The following is an 18459-nucleotide window of genomic DNA, read 5'->3' on the forward strand; positions in this document are numbered from 1 at the left end:
TGTAGATAAAGTAGGAAAGAGAAGGAGAGAAGGTGATAAAGTAGGAGAGAGAAAGTGATAAAGTAGGAGTGTTATTTATAGAAATGAGACAAGATCAATGGGACAAACAAAAAAGGAATACGGGACGAGATCAATGGGATGGGGGAGTATCATTTACCACTAATGGACTCACCTTAAAATATTTTTATCATTTTTATATTCTATATTTACTACATTTTATCACTAGTGGACCCACTCACAATACCTTTATCATTATCATTTTAGTCAACTATCTTTATCACTTTAGTCAATTACCCTTATATTTCATCCACATCATCTTTTTCAGCTTTATTAGTCTCCGTGTCCACACCAAAGTGAGACATTAAATCGTGGGCGGAGGGAATAACATGTAAGGATAATTCTTATTTAGTTTAATAGATTAGGAATAAAGGTTTTGAATTGAGTTTATCGCGATATTTAATTTTTTTATTTAATACTTCTTTCGTTCCTCAAATATATTTCTCTCTTTTTATTTTGGGTCATTCCCACAATATTTTCATAACTTATTTTTGAAAATATTTATTACTCTCTTTGTCCCACTCCAATAGACTCATTTTTCTTTTTAGGTAAAAATGTTGTATTTAATTGGTGTGGACCGTGCCACTTTCCTATTAAAAAGTAAGTTTTTTTAATTTTCGTGTCCAAAGAAGTGAGCCTATTGGAATGGGACGGAGGGAGTATTATTCTTACCATCTTCATTTTTTGTTAGATTCATTCTTCACTTATAAAATATACAATTAATTTTTATTAAAATTCGTGTCACTATCCTTTAGGAAGATGAGAAGATGTTTGGGGGACGAGGGGTATTATTAATTTATAAAAAAGAATTATTTTATCAATTTATTTGTTAGTATTTTTTTCCTAGTGAAGTGGGCATTAGAATTAAAGGGACTGGAGACATAAAAACATGTTTCCTGGAGCATTGGCGCCACATGCTGTTTCCAGTTATCAGTTTTTGGACATTCCTTAAACAACAAATAAATAAAATAATACTAATAAAAATCCAACTTCCTGTATGATGGAGGACTAGGTGTTGCATTAATCTACTAATATTGTAATGAACCAATTGACTATACATTCATATATTACCAGTGAATTTTATTTTGTTGTACTTTACAAAATTAATGAATAAATACACGAATTTTGATGATTTTTAAATTTTTAAGAAATTGGGACTAGGGTTTTTAAAAATTTCAATGCTATATTAATTTTGATTTGGTTGGAATTTTAATTTCGAGAAAATTTGAAAATTAATAAAAAATTTATATATTTATTCATTAATTTTATAAAATATGAGAAGAAAATTAAAATATATTAATAATTTATAAACTTATAGCTAATTAACCTTATTATAAAAGTATCCAGTATGAATTTATCTATTGTTATTATAAAATCACAAAAACTTGGATACAATTGATTGTATCGTACAAGCGGGTTGCACCCTAACCTGACCCAAGCTTGCATCTTGATCTAACTGTGTAAATACAGATACAAATAACACTGCATATAATTGACATTATTCAGTTATACAAATTACACTGTCTATAATTGATACTATTCGGTTATACAAATGACACTGCATATAAATGACACTATAACATTGTAAATGACACTATTTGATTATACAAATGACACTATGATATTTTAAAATGATATAGTGTCAATTGCATAACTGAATAGTGTCAATTATAGGTAGCGTCATTTGTATAACCAAATAGTATCATTTACAGGGTTAGTGTCATTTGTATAACCGAATAGTGTCATTTATACACAGTTTTATTTACAATGTTATGGTATAATTTGTATAATAGAATAGTGTCAATTACAAATAAATTAGATAATATTAATTATATAATCAAATAATATCATTTACACGATTTAAATTAAAATATAAATCAAGATACAGATTAATGTACAATGCAAGTATACGGTACAATCAATCGTGATCAAGACCACTTCTTATAAAATACTAGTGTAATTCAGATGTCCTCATATTTCAACCACCGAACAATATTGATGAAATAACTGTAAATATAGTAGCCATGTGGAATAAGTGGAGATAATATGAAAATTCATATTTAAATACCCTTAAAAAAATAAAAAAAAATATTACCCCTCATAACTTAGTGGGCATCGAATCAGCCCAAGCGTCAGAGAAGTTGGTCCAAATCATGTGCTACACTCTGACAAATTTCTATAGTTTCGATGTTATTATTACTTTTTTGACTGTGAATAAATAGGTCAAAGATGTAATAAAGTTTTACATTAGTAGAGAAGGGTAAATATTCTTGCTCAACAGCTGTGAACCAAACCTTCACAATTTCTTTCTTGATATCAGAGAAATTCATGTACCAACTCTTCTAAAGGACTAAGAGTGTTTGGCTAAGCTTATTTTAAAGAGCCTATAAGTTCTTAGAGCTTATAAAATGTTTCAAGAGCTTATAAGATGTAATTTTTAAAAGTTTATAAGATGTCAAAGTGTTTGGATAATTGAGCTTGTAAGCTAGAGAGAAAATTTTTTTGCTAGGGAGAGATAATTTTTTTGCTAAAGAGAAAATCGAAGAAAAATGAACTTGAATGATATATGATGAAAATAATAAATTATAATTGAAAAATATTTGTAAAAAGATTGTTGCATATGCGATTATAAAAAATAAGTTGGAATAGTGGAACTTATTTTTTGGGGAGCTTATAAGCGATTGGACCTTATTTTTGGAGCTTATAAGTTGTTTAGGAACTTATTTTGCCAAACACTTTGAAGGAGCTTATAAGCTGTTTTGAGGAGCTAATAAGCTCAACCAAACACCCTCTTATTCACGTTAGATATCTCATACTCATTTCGTTTCATCTGTATAATAGTACTACTCTCGTCCTATTATAAGTGGTTCAAAACTTTTCGATATAAAAATTAAAAAAAAGATGTAAATTTATTAAAAGTGATAGAATCAATTCTTTTTTAAGGATTAAAATTTTTCCGTTCATAGAAACATGTCACTTTGAGTGGAATTAATAGCCCAAAATAGTATATACGTGCTACTTTTAGTGCGACGGATGGAGTAAGTTTCTTCCCTCCAATTTGCCCCCTTTTTTTTCTCAGTCTTCTCTCATTCATCTTTTTCACCATTTTCTCTTCATTCTTTTATAATTTTAACTCTTTTGCAAATATCGTCAAATTTCATTTATGAAGAAATATTCAACATACATCTTAAATTTAAGTTCGTGACAAGATTTGTAATATAATACTATAAAATCTTCAAAAATAAATTTAAAACGAATAAATTATGAGAAAAATCAAAATACTTAATTTTCTCTCTTTTCGTTAAAATTTTACAACTTTTTATTTATGTTTGTGTGTTAAGATATTTATTTATTTATTATGACGTGTTATACTCTTAATAATGTGTAATGTCATTATCAAATGATTTAAAACTATTTAATTGCTATAATTACAATTACACTTTATACAAAGTTAAAAATTTATGTTTTTAAATTCGAGATTTTATTGAGTAGTTGATGTGAATTATTTTATTTTATTTTGAAAATATCTTTTGTATCTATTTATATTTTAATTTTATTTAATATTTATATTTATTTATTTAAGTATGTCGTTTAATTTCGATGTTCGTCTTGCATTGCACAAATGAACGTACTAGTTTACATTAAAGTCAAACTTAAGTGAAAATTACAACAAAAATATAAATTTATGTATTTTTTGGCTTAATTGAAAGTTCAGGTGAAAATTACAACTTTTTCAAAGTTAATGTATTTTTTTATCATAGTTCTAATGATAAAAATAACTCTTGAGAATATAGTAACTCTTGTCAATATAATAATTTATAATTCTGAATTGACTTTATTTTACCTATAATTTACAATCACAATACTTCTTGGTTGTAAATTGGCTTCATTATATCTATAATTTAGAATCGAGATGCTTCCTAGTCACGAAGACTTTGATTTAGCAGTGAATTGACTATATAATTCACATACGAACTTTCTCAATTGTGAATTTAATTCACATTACTTTAAACCAAATAAATGACTATTTTTTTGATATACAAACTCTAAATACAATTATCTACTTTTTTTTTTAGTTGGAGAAGCTGGGGAAGGGGAGCAGTGAGATTTAAACCCGAGACCTCACTGTTGAAAGAAAGGAAGTTGCACCACTTGGTGTCCCATTGGGAACTACAATTATCTACTTGTACTGTCAAGAAGCAGTCAAACAAGACGTATACTAATGTACGTGGTTTTAATAGTGCAAGTCTTGAAAAAAAAAAGTAAAATATGTATCATCATCGGTTCAATCATGGATCGCTAGCATTAACATGAGACCATGAAGTATTTCTATAAGTAAGAGTATTAATGACAGTCAAAAGTGAATTTAAGTTTGAATTTCTTTAAAATGCGATTTGACGCAAGAAGTAAACATAGATGATGATAAACTTAGAAAGAAAGGAACTAGAGCATGGTATCTGCTCGAGCGGGCAATCGGCGGAAGAAGCTGCTTGGAGCACAAGGCATCTTGCTCCTAAATCTTGGATGCCTAAGCAAAAACAAGCCCAACAAAAGAGTCACAATCTTGAAAGGAGTAACAAAGAGAACAACAGCTGCACAGAGGCAAAACAGTAGGAAAATGGTGGTTGCTCTTGGATCCCTCCAGCTTAGCAACGCAAGAAACCTCTCTCCCTGCGTCGCCATATCCCCGACCACGCTCTGTATCCTCCCGGCAACACTCCTAAGCCGATCATACCTCATACGCACCACGTCCTGAGGCCTCGACGTCGGGAACGTGTCGAACTCCTCATCAAGCTCGTCCGGGTGCACCCCCTCCGCCCACGACATCTTGGTGTCCACGTGCGGAGGCTGGCTGTCCCGGAGCCTCAAGTTCCACACCGCCATGAAAAACATGTAGAGGAAGCCCGTGGGGAGGACGAGCTCCGGGTAGCACACGAGGATGCACAACAGGACGTGGACGAGCACCGTGGTGATCGGGTTCTTCCACTCGCACACTTGCCGCACCCATCTGCCCGTGCCCACTAGGCCCGAGAAGAAGGAGGCTATTCGGAAGAAATTCGCCTTGCTCCGCCGCATGCTCCACATGTGCGACTCCACATCTAGCATGTACTCTACCACTTCCTTTCTCAGAGGAGGCTCTGCTCTCCCCAATCTCGATGCCACAATGTTCATTGCCTCGTACCTCAGTTTATCTAACTGACTTATTGTGAATGCTTGAATGTAGTGCGTTTTAGGCAGCAATGGCCTACTGTATAAGTATATCATCTGTGTTAAGGAAATGCAGGTAAATCGAAATGCCAGCTGCAGCTCTCCCATTTTCTTCAATCCCGAGGGGTGCAACACTAGTAGTGGATACGAATGTGTGTAGATTTTATCAGTCTCCAGCGTGGATAGCCGGATTCGAACCTTGCCAATTCTGGAATCCCTTCCAGAGAGATGGCAGTTATCGAAGACAGCAAGCGTGAGGAGCGTGCAGGGGTCGTACACCTCCCACGTGTACTGCTCGTTCCACGTGGGACTGAAGCTCTCGACTATGGTCCTCGTCCGGACCCACTTGTGGCCGTACTTGGCCACGCAGTAGGCGTCGGTGGTGCCCCGCGCTTTCATAGGGAGGAGGGCGTTGGCGCTGAGTATCCCGACCTCCACAATCCCGATGGGCTGCTTCCATAGCTGGCGGGCGGTGGGCCTCTGATCGCTGATGTACAGTGTGGACTCATCCAACACGTGGTACCCGCCTTCCAGACACGCCCTCAGATGGACCCTCGTCGAGAACTTCCGCTCCGTGCCCAACCGGTCCAGATTGAACCACCGCGAGTGGACCGGCCGGTGGTCCATCCGCCTCTCCAGCACGTGCATCGGGATGCTCATCCTCCCGACCACCTCGTCCCTCGTCGGACCCACCTTGCTCTCCACCGTCAACACCAACGCCTCCTCGAAAGGCTCCGCGATCACGAACAACAGATCCTCGTTCCACACCGGGTTCGCGGTCCGGTTCGGGAACAGCTTGGTTTTACAAACCTGGTTCCCGACCTGCCCCTTCACGAACACCGGCGCTGCCTCTGCCGCCTCCACGTCCTGCGCCTCGATCACGTTGACCCGAAGGTACCACAGCTTGGGCGAGACGTACACCTTGGACCGCACGCTAAACACACCGTCGCCATGCACGGCGGCGGCGTCCGAGTGCCATGCCTCGGGAAACGCCTCATCCGCCTGCGATCCGATCCACACGGCGAGCATGACTTCGCCTCTCAGCCTGCTCTCGGGGGCGCGGCGGCGCTCCTCGAGGCGGTACCACTGCGGGGCGAGGGGGCTATCCGGCGGGAGCCTCGTGGGAACCTCGTTGAGGTCGAAGTCGACCCTCCCGAGGTAGTCGTCTCTCCCGACCATCTCCTTCTCTCGCACGAAAATCTCGACGATGGAAGACTGAATCTTGTCCTTGGAGAAGGCGAAGACCTGGTTCCACTCGGGGCTGGTTTTCTTCTCGAAACGCTGCGTTTTGCCCTTGTAGTTGCCGAGCTTGACCTCGACGTAGGGGTCGCAGCCGCCGGTGACTGCGTTGGTGGGGAGATCGCGAGCCTTGACCACGCGGACGTAGAGGTAGAACATCTGTTCCACTAGGTCGTAGGTGGTCGTGATCTTGTCGCCCCCGATCCAGCTGCGCCCGCCGCCGTGCGGCCACCGCTCGCCCAGCCGCGGCTTCGTGTCCTTGATTCTGTACTCATCCAGGGGATTCATTTTCTTTGGAAAATATTTGAGGTTTGAAATGATCTTGATCAGCTGCTTTTTTCTATGCCTGGCCAAATTGTGAAGTAGTTTAATTATTCATTTGAGGTTTGGATCAAGCTGGTTATGTGTAAAGCATTTCGCTTTGTGTAAAAGCATGATTTAAAGCTGGCCAGCATATGCATAATGCAAATATAATCAATATAAACATAAAAGGAAGCAAAGGGTGTGTGTGGTGCAACCGTTAATGCCTGAGTTCAAGTTCCGATTTTTCAAAATAATTATTTCTTTTATATATAAAAAAAGGTCCTACCAATGCCTTTTAGCATGAGATTATACGATAATGGTCATCGATGAATCAAGTTTGATTAGTTGAATGAGATATGAAGGCGATATATATGTCGAGAAGGAGAAAAAGAGGAGGAAATTAAGGGAGGGAAATTTGAATGAGACTATTGAGAATTTGTTTTGAGGAAGTTGGATGAATTAATCAGAATTAGTTGAACGAAATATGGAGATGTTATATCGGAGGGTAACTGAGAAATATTTACCAAAAAAGTGTTGCAATGGCACAATCCATGATGACAAAGGTTGCTTTACACTTAAAAATCTGTTGCAGGTTTTGCTTTTTCCTGAGATTCTTACATTAGTCTAGCTTAGTGGAGTAATATAATGCAACAAATTTAGATGCCCTTCTTTCCCAATTTTATAAAGTAACTTACTCCCGCAATTTACGTGGACGAATATATAATCAAAGATTTTGACATATGCACGCACGATGCTCATGCATATATATGTAGGCCAAAATCAAATTGGTTTATCGTTTCAAAACTTGAATTCAGTTCGAAAAAAAGAAATTAATGGTCACTTATTATGAGAACTACATTTTTTGTGCGAACGTGAGAACAATGCATTGAACGTACAAAGTTATTGTATTCGTAGTTACTGCTTTAGAAAAAATTGAAATTTTCGCCCCTTGCATGTGGAATCCAAATACGGGTGATGCATTCATCCAACAATATGATTTATTCAACATAGATTTTCATGGTTGATGAGAATGATTCTATGTTTTCACAACAATTAAGGGTTTCGTTTGAACGTTTTCCTTATAAGATCGAATAATATATACATATTTTAGATGAGATAATATCCCCTCTTAACCTTTCTCATATAACAAAAGGAAATTATAGTCATGTACACAAAAATATGAAAATAATAGTCATTTTAATTTGTGAAAATCGTGTAAGTGTATAAGAGGCAAAATATAATACTCCCTCCGTCCCACTCTAATATGCTCGTTTTCTATTTTAGGTTGTCCAACTCCAATAGGCCCAGTCTTAATATGAAAATATTTATGGCTTTATTAAATAATAATAAGGAGTACTATTTAGTCTTTTCATAAGAGAGTACTCTTAAAAGGTGAATTGTTGGCGAACCACACACCATTTAACTAACAAAAAGTGAGTTTCTTAATCTCCGTGTCAAAAAGAAATGAGCCTATTAACCTGGGACGGAGAGAGTACTTTTTATATTTATTGTTACATGCTTTTGGCTAGAATAAGGTGTTGCCACTATTTTAGATTATATTATTGTAGAAATAAAACAGTGGATCATTTAGAAAAGTGCAGAAGTAGTAAAGAATAAGGTTCATGCTTCATACCATGACCACGTTCGCAGAAACGCCTTTTGAACTTTTTTTCTGCACCTTTGTTCTTTTTGCTATCATTTTTTTTTGAACAATTCTTTTTGCTATCTTTAACCTGCCATTAATATGTTTCTTCACAAGCCACGTAATAAGGAATAGAAAAAGAAAAAAAAAAAAAAACTTTTCTTCATCAAAATCTATAAGTAGGGATGTCAATCTAATCCGAAATCCGTGAGCTGATCCGATTAACCCACCATCCGAGAGGGTTAGATTTGAATATTTTCAACCCGATAAAAATTACAATTCGATTAGCCCGTAACTGAATAGCCCGACACATAGAGTCGGCCCGACTAACCCGATGGGCTAGTCCGAAACCCAAATACTTAATATTAAATATTTAGATAAAAAAAATAAAAAAATGACAAAATATTATAAAGTCTCATTATTTCACTTTTATGTATTTTTGAGATGCTTTGATTCTATGAATTGAAACTATTGTTGGATATTTTATTATTTTTTGGTTAACAAAGTTGAACATTTTATTGCTACCAACTTATTTTATATGTTATGTAATCTTGATGTTTTTTTCAATAACTTATATTTTTGCATTTCATGCTTGCTATATACAAAATACAAAATACAATAACTTATAATTTATATCTTTGATTTCTATGTATATTTTGTAGATTATACATTAGATCATTGAAAATAATAAAATACAAATGATTATTTTATTTTTACGCATTTAAGCCGACTAGCCCGATGGGCTAGCCCGAAATCCGAACGTTTAGGGTTAAGGTTGAAAATTTATAACCCGACAAAATCTCCAGCTCGATTAGCCCGCACCCGATTAACCTGAAACCCGATAAAGCTGGCCCAAAATCTGGTGGGCTTGCCCGATTGACATCCCGGTCTATAAGTGGTTCCTTTTGTTTCATCTTTAGAAATTAGTTACGTGGTAGTTTGTTTCTGAAATTTACTTGAACAAAATCAATTATGCGTAGAGCGTTTGTCCATTTTAGTGCTATTTAATTATATACCTTACAACTCTCATAATAATTAATTTTTATTGTTTGGGGAATGAACTCATCTTGATCAACGTATTGAAATAAAATAAGAGTTCGAATTTCACTAATATTGCTAGTTTGGCTTTGTCGAGCAAGATTTTCCTTAGGAAAAAAAAAAAAAAAAACCAAAGAAATTAAACTCCAATCACACATACCAACTCTGGGTAACAATTAGGTTGTACATTATGATTCTATTTTATTGTGGGTCTTAAAAATGAACCAAATATATATAAATGGGCCAAAGTTAGTAGAGTATTACGGAATAATGGCCCAAAGTTGTGTTAATAGGGCCCAATTAAATGGCTTAGTATTTAACGAATTTCTTCACATTTTTTTAAGGGTAATTTTAAACACTGCCCCCAATTTTCTCACTATAGCCACTTATTTAAAAAAATAATTAAATTAATTATGATTGTACTATTACGCCCTTATACTATTTTAAATATATAATAAATTATAAGTTATAAAAATTAATTTGAAAGTATGTATAATTTTTTCACAGAAATCATATAACCCCATCCTTATCTAATACAGATAAATCATATAGCCCCCAATTTAAATTTTACTTAAATACGTGATTTTGACATATAATAAACGCAGAGAACAGAAAACAGAAAAAAGAAGAAGAACGTTAACATGAGAAATAACATATGAATTCACAATGACGACAAACTGGCAGAATGAAACACTTTCCACTCGCGAGACTCAGTAATACATCATGTGTATTTTTCCTTGTATTTTGAGAGAATCCATAATCCATCATGTGTAGCCATATATCTAGAATCAAGTCAAAACTGAATAATGCAAGACCATAGTCGATGTCACATCAATCAATCTATAACTATTACATAGATGAATAACTAAAATACAAACTCTATCTCTGGCTATAACTAATGAATCGACTGAACAAAGCCTATATATATAGTAGTGTTATATATCTAACCAACAAAACTTTGCAATTCATGTCGACAAAATCTTCCTCCCTACACTCCTGCAGGAATGGTGAAACTAACTGGATAATGCTGCCTCGGCTTCTTCATCGCCATTGATGATCTCTTCTTCCTTGAGGTTCGTCCCAAGAGATTGAGACGTAACCTCATCCTCGTAATCCTCCTCCTCCTCATGCCCTCTTCGCCAGCCTTGTTCATCAGTATATATGTCTTATTCATTACCAATTTTTTAAATTTTATTTTTCATCAGTATATACATTTTGTTCGTTAGATAGACGTCTTTTTCATTAGTATTATATATCTTATTCATTGTCCTCATGCTACACGAAAAATAGGGGGTCTCACTGGAGCGTGCCCCTATATATATATATATATATATATATATATATAGAGGTGCGCTAAAATAAAAACCATTCTTATCCTATAAAATAAAAACAATTTTAGACCTTTGATTCTTTATATTTGGACGGCCAGATTTGGAGGAGATTTGGCTGAGATAATTAACGCTTAATATTTAATGGGGATACAAAAGTAATTACAACATTTCAATAAATATCCTTTTCCCTAAATAACGGGATCACGTTTATGCCTCTTTATCATTCTTTAACTACAATTCTTTAGGTTCTTTACGTTAACTATCAGATTAAAAAAAAAATAAAAAATCGCTTGAAGTTGAAGTAGACACTATCAATTTTTATGGAGAATCCAGGTATGCGAATTCACTGTTCATAATATCATGGTTATTTGTTCGATCCAATGAGTTTAGTAGGAACGCCCTTTCTCGAATTATGTTGAAGAATATGTTTTCATTTTTTTATCTGTTGCTCGTTGAACTAATTGGAGTGTAATTTAAATTCATTCGTTCATGGCTTCTTGGTTTCATTCCTTCATGATATTACATACTAATTTGTTCATATGTTCTTATGTTCATTCGAATGAAATTATTTGTCCATATTTCATAGATTCGTAGGTTAAGGAATAAAAGTTCATCAGATTCATACGTAGAGACAATTATTTGTTCAGATGTTCATAGGTTATGAAATAGATGTTCATTGGTTCGTACTTATGAAACAGATGTTCATAGGTTCGTAGTTTATCATGAATAAGTTCATAAGTTCTGAGATTCATTGAGTGAGTTATTTAGTTATTCATTATGCATTACGCATCAATTTTCAAGTTTCAAAAACTTCATACCAAGATTTATAGGTTTATGGTTCGTACAGATTATTTTCTACTTTAGTGTCCCAAAAATTCTGACAATCATTGAAACAATTAATTAAATTGTATTTTGTGATTCATCAGTTAAGTCTTTCATTGTATTTTATGATAATTTCAGGTTGTGAAAATACTGAAGGGCAGCACAATGGAGACCAATTATACAAACCAATTTGTGACGAGTCTATGAAGCCCTACGTAGGTCAAGTGTTCAAGTCTCTTAAAGATGCATTTGAGTTTTATAAAAATTACGGAAGCTCGTCTGGATTCGATGTTCGTAAAGGCGCTCTTAAGAGAGGGAAATATGGGCAGATTCTATATCAATATTTTTTCTGCATCAGAGAAGGCATTAATCCTGCTAAGCATGATCAGTCATCCGAAACACAGCCGAAGAAAAAAAAGAGACGCCGAAAGCCATCCACTAGGAACGGCTGCAAAGCACGTGTTACTGTGAGAATTACAAATGAGGGTGAGTACATTGTTAGCAATATCGCTGAAGCTCATAACCACGAATTAGTAACGCCAGAGTGCCGCCACCTGATGAAATGCAATCGGAACTTAGATCCGTCACATCACATGATCATGTTAAAATGTGCTAAAGCTAATATTGGACCAATGAGAGCATTCAGAATTTTTAAAGAGCTGGTTTGTAGCTATGAAGACGTTGGATGTACGAGCGATGACTTTAGAAACTTATCCTATGAGATGAATTGTTATCCTGATGGTTCAGACGCACAGTTGCTGTTGGACAGATTTATCACCAAACGCGATCTGGATGATCGGTTTAAGTGTGAATATTTGCTCGATGAGTGTCAAAAAGTGAAGAGCATATTCTGGAGTGATGCAACGGGGGTTGAAAACTTCAGAACCTTTGGTGACGCAGTTTCGTTTGATGCGACCTACTCAACCAACAGGTTTGTGTTCAATATACAGAATAATAAACTGTAACATTAATATCCTATCTTATAATAAGCACTATTCAAACTCAATTGATAGGTACAACATGATTTTTGCACCTTTTACTGGGAAGGACAACCATGGTGGATGCGTTACATTTGCAGCTGGCTTACTAAGCAGAGAGGATGTCAGCTCATACTCTTGGCCATACTAAAGCAGTTTGTGGACTGTATGGGACACACACCTACTATGCTTATAACTGACCAAGATCCCGCACTGAAAATCGCCGTTGAAAATGTGATGCCGAATACAAGACACAGATTTTGCATGTGGCACATAATGATGAAAGTGGCCCAGAAACTTCCAATTTCGTTGAGAGAAAACGCTGAACTGACAAGCAGGTTATACGAAGTTGCATGGTCTGAGTTCGACGAGCCTTCTGATTTTGAGGAGAAGTGGTTCGAGGTTATAAATGAATATGGGCTTGCTGAACATTCGTGGTTCTCAGATATGTTCTCCAAGCGGACATATTGGATCCCTGCATATTTTCGTGATTTAAGTATGAGTGGTTTGTTTAGAACCACATCAATGTCGGAAAGCGAGAATAGCTTCTTCCGTAAGTACTTGAATCGCAATTCTAATCTCGCTTCTTTCTATATTCATTATGAAAGCGCAATGCAGGCCCAGAGACACTCATACAAACAGCTTTGCATGACCGACCAGACTACGACACCCAAATTGAAGACACACTCATCCATAGAGCAGCACGCGTCTGATATATACACCAGGAAGATTTTCTTGGAAGTGCAGGTTGAGATATTTGAGGCACTTAACCGCTGCTGCATAAAATCAATGGATACAGGAGCTGAAGAGCACAAGTATGTCATAGATGATCGTTCCAATGGTACCTTCTTTGTGGCTCACAACATGTTGGAGGACACCATAATCTGCTCATGTAAAAAATTCGTGAAGGATGGGTTGTCATGCAGGCACATGTTTGTTGTTATGCAGAACATTGGTCTCAAAGCTATTCCACAGAAGTATGTTATAGGTAGATGGCTGAAGGATGCTGGGAAAAGTGTGTTATCGATTGACGGCGTAAAAACACACAACCGACCATTATTTTCAGAGGCGTTTAGATGCATCGGAATTGCTGAAGGGAATGAGGCATTAACTGAGTCACTCATGGTTGAACTTAAAAAGTGGGCAGATACCAATGAGACTCAGTCCACAACCTCTGCAACTACTAAGGAAAAAATGTTCCAGATGTTCTATGGATCCAAACTACCCTCTGAAATAACCATACATCCGCCAGACCCGGTAAAAACTAAAGGCAGTGGAAAGCGTTTGAAGTCTACTTATGAGAAAGAGCTCCAGAAGGCCAAGAAACCAAAGAGAAGGTGCAAAAAATGTAGACGTCTGGTCCGTCATGATTCACGCAATTGTGGAAAGGTTGTTGAGGAGGAGAGCGATGACGATTAATTAGAATATTATCATTCACATTCTACACTTTTTTTTATTCATTTAACTTATTACGTTTTGGATATTTTAGCCCTGGACTGAGAACTGCAGTAGTACTTGGATATGTTTTTTTTTTAAATCTGGATTTAATTTCATCAGCTGACAAGTTGATTTCATTTATAATATAATTTTTCCGTTATGAACCTATGTACTTATGAATGAAGTCAGTTAATACCATGCACTTGTTTGACGCTTATAATTCTGGATACAGATTAATGCATCAATCAAATGAGAAGTCGATTTCATTAAATCCCACCACTATATGTTTTTTGGTTATGAATCTATGCACGTTTGCAATTAGTCAGTATATCCCATGCACTATTTGCATGCGTACACTTATAGACGTTGATTAATTCATGAATCACCTAAGAAGTTGATCTTATAATTATTACCTTATGAACTAATTGAATACAGTAAATAAATACCATTCACTATTTTCATGCTTACAATTTTACAAATAAATGAAACCAAAAAATAAGTTATTAATATGGTGATTGCATAGAGATAATGACACATGATTCATAAGTTATACTCCCTCCATATTCAAATAAGTATCATATAACACAATATTACACTTACCAAAAAAGAGTATAATTAATTTTATATGTATACCTTTAATTATATTTTCTAACTTTAATATGAAGTACTGGAGAAGAAATGAAAATCATGCATGCATTTAATTCTAATATTAAAGATGCACAAAATGTTTAGCTTAAATTTATTCTAAAATATCATAATATGGCACTTAAAAGGGAATGAAAAAACCTTTACAATGAGTAGCTAATATCATATATCGAAAACAAAACGAATTTCGAACTCGAGTTCGGCTCGTTTAGAAAATAAAATGAATTTCGAACGAGCTTTTTCCAAGCTGAGCCCCGAATAGTTCGCCAACGGCTTAGTTCGTTTACACCCCTATCTTAAGCTCATATTTAATTAATTTATGTGAGTTTGGGGGAAATTGGGATACGGTGATTAAAAGATGAAATTAGAAGATGAGTAGTTAAGAAAATGTTATTAAATTAATAATGTTATGGAATAACGTTCATACGACCAATGAAATTCTATTGTACCATGTCTTTGAATTATTAAGCAGACATGAATTACTCACAAACAACAATAATGATTTTTATATATCCCACAACCAGGCAGTATATATATAAATAAACACATTGGCAAAATGCCCCAAAAAATATCCATGAAATAATATTGTTTTAAAGATTCGATAAACTGAAATAGTCTAAATATCATAATGCCGCACAATTAACCATGTATTTGATCGTCAATAGATAAAATAACGTATGAACTAAACACCAAATATGTCTTATACCATTCCATAAAGCATAAAGCAAGCAGATTTTATACTCATCCAAGCAATTTCGCGTCGATGTTGAGACTTGGATTCACAGCCTTTAAGTCATAAGCATCGTTGGCGCTTGTCACGATTGCATCTTTAACTTGGTTCTTCTCCCATCCAATGAGGGATGCACAGTACCTCACCCTCAAAAGATTTAATTGCTTCTTCAGTTTTGGAGCTAGACCACATGTCCACGACGACGACAAATCACCCATAAACATCTCCATGTGCCGCATCATGTAAACACCGGTGTCATTTATATTTTTGAAATCCCCCCACTTTATTTGGACCACCGTCATCTTACTGCGCCTCACTATATTGCTCCTATGCACATGCCCTGCATAGGCCATATAGTCCGCAAGCATACTTTTCTGTACATATATGACCAAAAATAAGATAATAAGTTTCACCTAAATTATTAATTATTAATTGTGCTTAAACAACAAAGCATTTTAACTTAACAGTAAATTAAACTATTACCAGTAGTCCAATTGTAGTTTGGTATTTTTCATCCCGACAGTGTTCCATTGACTCGTTCTGACTATCCAAAACATATACTTTCTCCCTTCTCACGTCCACGCAAATAACATAATATTTCATCGCTCGACATATGGGAAAGAAAAACTGCAGACATATATAACGTAAAATTAATCATACGCTGAATATGCATATATATATATATATATATATATTTATTAAAATAATACCAGATCTATAATCGAGAGAGAAACATCCTTTAAGCATGCTATATCAGCTTCAAACAGCCTGAAAAATATATCACGCCTCTTGGCGTATGCCCAAGAACATGGTGGCTCTATTATAAATTAGGGCTATAAAACTTATGTTTTTAACAAAAATGGCTATATGTGATAATTCCCACTTATTTAAATTTCATATTATTAGATGTAATCTACACTAAATATTAAATTTGAAACATTAAGCAATTATGTGTTCCTCCATTTGGCTTTTCTACCAATCTTGTTGTATCACTAATTTTGTTAACAATTACTATTTTCCTTAGTCTATAAAACATAATCTTAGAAAAGAACAATACAGGTTTTAATAAAAATGATTGAGTATATTATGAGTGATAGTATTAATAATAATAATAATACGTGCATGGCTCATCGAACATTACATATTTTATTGAATGTGGAAGGACAATGACTTTCAAGATATTTATAAGCTACATATCATTTACCCTCGAACTTGATAATTGCAACCTTTATTTTAGATTGCTACAATTATTGTGGGTTCTCTTCAATCTACATTGAAATATGTAATATGTCTATTTTTTTACGAACATCATATGATATTATACTATTACTCTGAGAAATCTTGATAAGCAATACATGATTATACCATAATATACCCCCAAGTCTAATAAGATAAATATTACAATAAGTTTACTCACTCGTTCGCGTGGATAAGTAATTATGTATATTTTTTTTTTGTGAAAAAATGAATTAATTAGTTGAATTGAGAATAGATGAGACGGGTAGATGGAGATAAAGATTTCGGGTGAATGAAAATAAAGAACAAAACATCCGATATAGGCGATTCATGGCAGGAAGAATTGACAAAAGAAAATTGAAGTATTGACGGAAATAGCATATTTGTAAAAAAAGTCATAGTTATGTGACCATAAAAATATTCTTTTAGAATTAATTTATAATTTGAAACTAACTTATATATCTATAATTGATATAGACTTTTAAAACTTTCATGTATCTCATATAAATTCACATTGATTGATTTTTGTAACGGTTAAATATATAAGGAAAATAATTGACTCTGTATATAATAAAAAAATGGTTAGAAACAATGAATAATTAAAAGAACAAAAAATTGAGGTTATTATTTACGGCAATCCGATTTCGTTATTATATATTATATAGATATAGATTTTGTACTTCTATTTTCATTTCGAATATATGGTAGTACTGTTTTTTTATTTTTTATTTTTCTTTTGTAGCTGCTAAAAAATAAATGTAGTAACCGACACGATTTCATGTCCCATTGGACACATTTAAGCGATAATAACCTTCTGTGTTAATAGTGAAATTTAGAATTCAAATTTCACCGTTTGTCATAAGTGCAAAAAAAAAAAAAAAAAGAGCAGCCACATTATTTAAAGAGGGAAATATTATTATAGCCCTCTTTCATAAAAACATAAGTTTTATAGCCGTAGTTTATAATAGATAAGTTATATAGTCATTTTAAGTTTAAAAGACTATAACACCCTTTGACTTTTTTGTACTCGATGGTGTACTCGATGGCGCCATCGTGTACACCATCGAGTACTCGTGGTGCCATCGTGTATACCATCGAGTACTTCGATTACTCGATAATTTTGTAGAAAATCTTCATTTTTTTCATTACTCGATGGTGTACACGATGGTGCCATCGAGTACACCATCGAGTACTCGAAGTTTCAAAAAAGTCAAAGGGTGTTATAGTCTTTTAAGCCTAAAATAGCTATATAACTTATCTATTATAAATTAGGGCTATAAAACTTATGTTTTTAACAAAAATGGCTATATGTGATAATTCCCACTTATTTAAATTTCATATTATTAGATGTAATCTACACTAAATATTAAATTTGAAACATTAAGCAATTATGTGTTCCTCCATTTGGCTTTTCTACCAATCTTGTTGTATCACTAATTTTGTTAACAATTACTATTTTCCTTAGTCTATAAAACATAATCTTAGAAAAGAACAATACAGGTTTTAATAAAAATGATTGAGTATATTATGAGTGATAGTATTAATAATATTAATAATTAATTGTATTGTAGGTGGAGAAAAGAGCTAATTGTTAAAATAGGATCGTAATTTTCAGTGTTTCACAAAAATAGGACGACTATATGTTATGGAATTTAAATATGAGGACTATATGTTACAGAATTTGAAAATGGAGACTATAACTTCCAATTTTTACATTTACACTACTATATATATCCTCATTTATAGGTGTGTAAATGTAAAAAATGAAAGTTATAGTCCTCATTTTGAAATTTT

General features: G+C 34.4%; 4 protein-coding genes across 5 annotated transcripts; 2 read left to right on the forward strand and 2 right to left on the reverse strand.

Moving 5' to 3' along the window:
- Positions 1–4414: 4414 nt before the first annotated feature.
- On the reverse strand, positions 4415–7375 carry LOC130988898 (FT-interacting protein 1-like). Of its 2 annotated transcripts, none has more exons than XM_057912866.1 (2): positions 7332–7375; positions 4415–6850 (listed from the first exon to the last, which is right to left on the reverse strand). In XM_057912866.1, the coding sequence occupies exons 1-2, from the start codon at positions 7358–7360 to the stop codon at positions 4501–4503; spliced, it is 2379 nt and encodes a 792-aa protein (XP_057768849.1). In that variant the 5' UTR covers positions 7361–7375; the 3' UTR covers positions 4415–4500. The 2 variants fall into 2 exon arrangements, with proteins under 2 accessions (XP_057768849.1, XP_057768850.1); XM_057912867.1 differs by lacking the exon at positions 7332–7375 and adding an exon at positions 7094–7230.
- A 4468-nt stretch (positions 7376–11843) lies between these two features.
- Positions 11844–12768, forward strand: LOC130990540 (protein FAR1-RELATED SEQUENCE 5-like). Its single transcript, XM_057914766.1, has 2 exons — positions 11844–12571; positions 12654–12768. Exons 1-2 carry the CDS (start codon positions 11844–11846, stop codon positions 12766–12768), a joined length of 843 nt encoding a protein of 280 aa, XP_057770749.1.
- Positions 12769–12803: 35 nt separating this feature from the next.
- On the forward strand, positions 12804–14036 carry LOC130990541 (protein FAR1-RELATED SEQUENCE 5-like). The gene has a single exon (XM_057914768.1). It carries the CDS (start codon positions 12804–12806, stop codon positions 14034–14036), a length of 1233 nt encoding a protein of 410 aa, XP_057770751.1.
- A 1267-nt stretch (positions 14037–15303) lies between these two features.
- Positions 15304–16041, reverse strand: LOC130988903 (uncharacterized). The gene is made up of 2 exons (XM_057912883.1): positions 15913–16041; positions 15304–15803 (listed from the first exon to the last, which is right to left on the reverse strand). The coding sequence occupies exons 1-2, from the start codon at positions 16030–16032 to the stop codon at positions 15441–15443; spliced, it is 483 nt and encodes a 160-aa protein (XP_057768866.1). The 5' UTR covers positions 16033–16041; the 3' UTR covers positions 15304–15440.
- Positions 16042–18459: the final 2418 nt, after the last annotated feature.

This window comes from Salvia miltiorrhiza, chromosome 6, assembly GCF_028751815.1.
Source record: "Salvia miltiorrhiza cultivar Shanhuang (shh) chromosome 6, IMPLAD_Smil_shh, whole genome shotgun sequence".
In the NCBI taxonomy this organism is placed as follows: Eukaryota; Viridiplantae; Streptophyta; class Magnoliopsida; order Lamiales; family Lamiaceae; genus Salvia; species Salvia miltiorrhiza.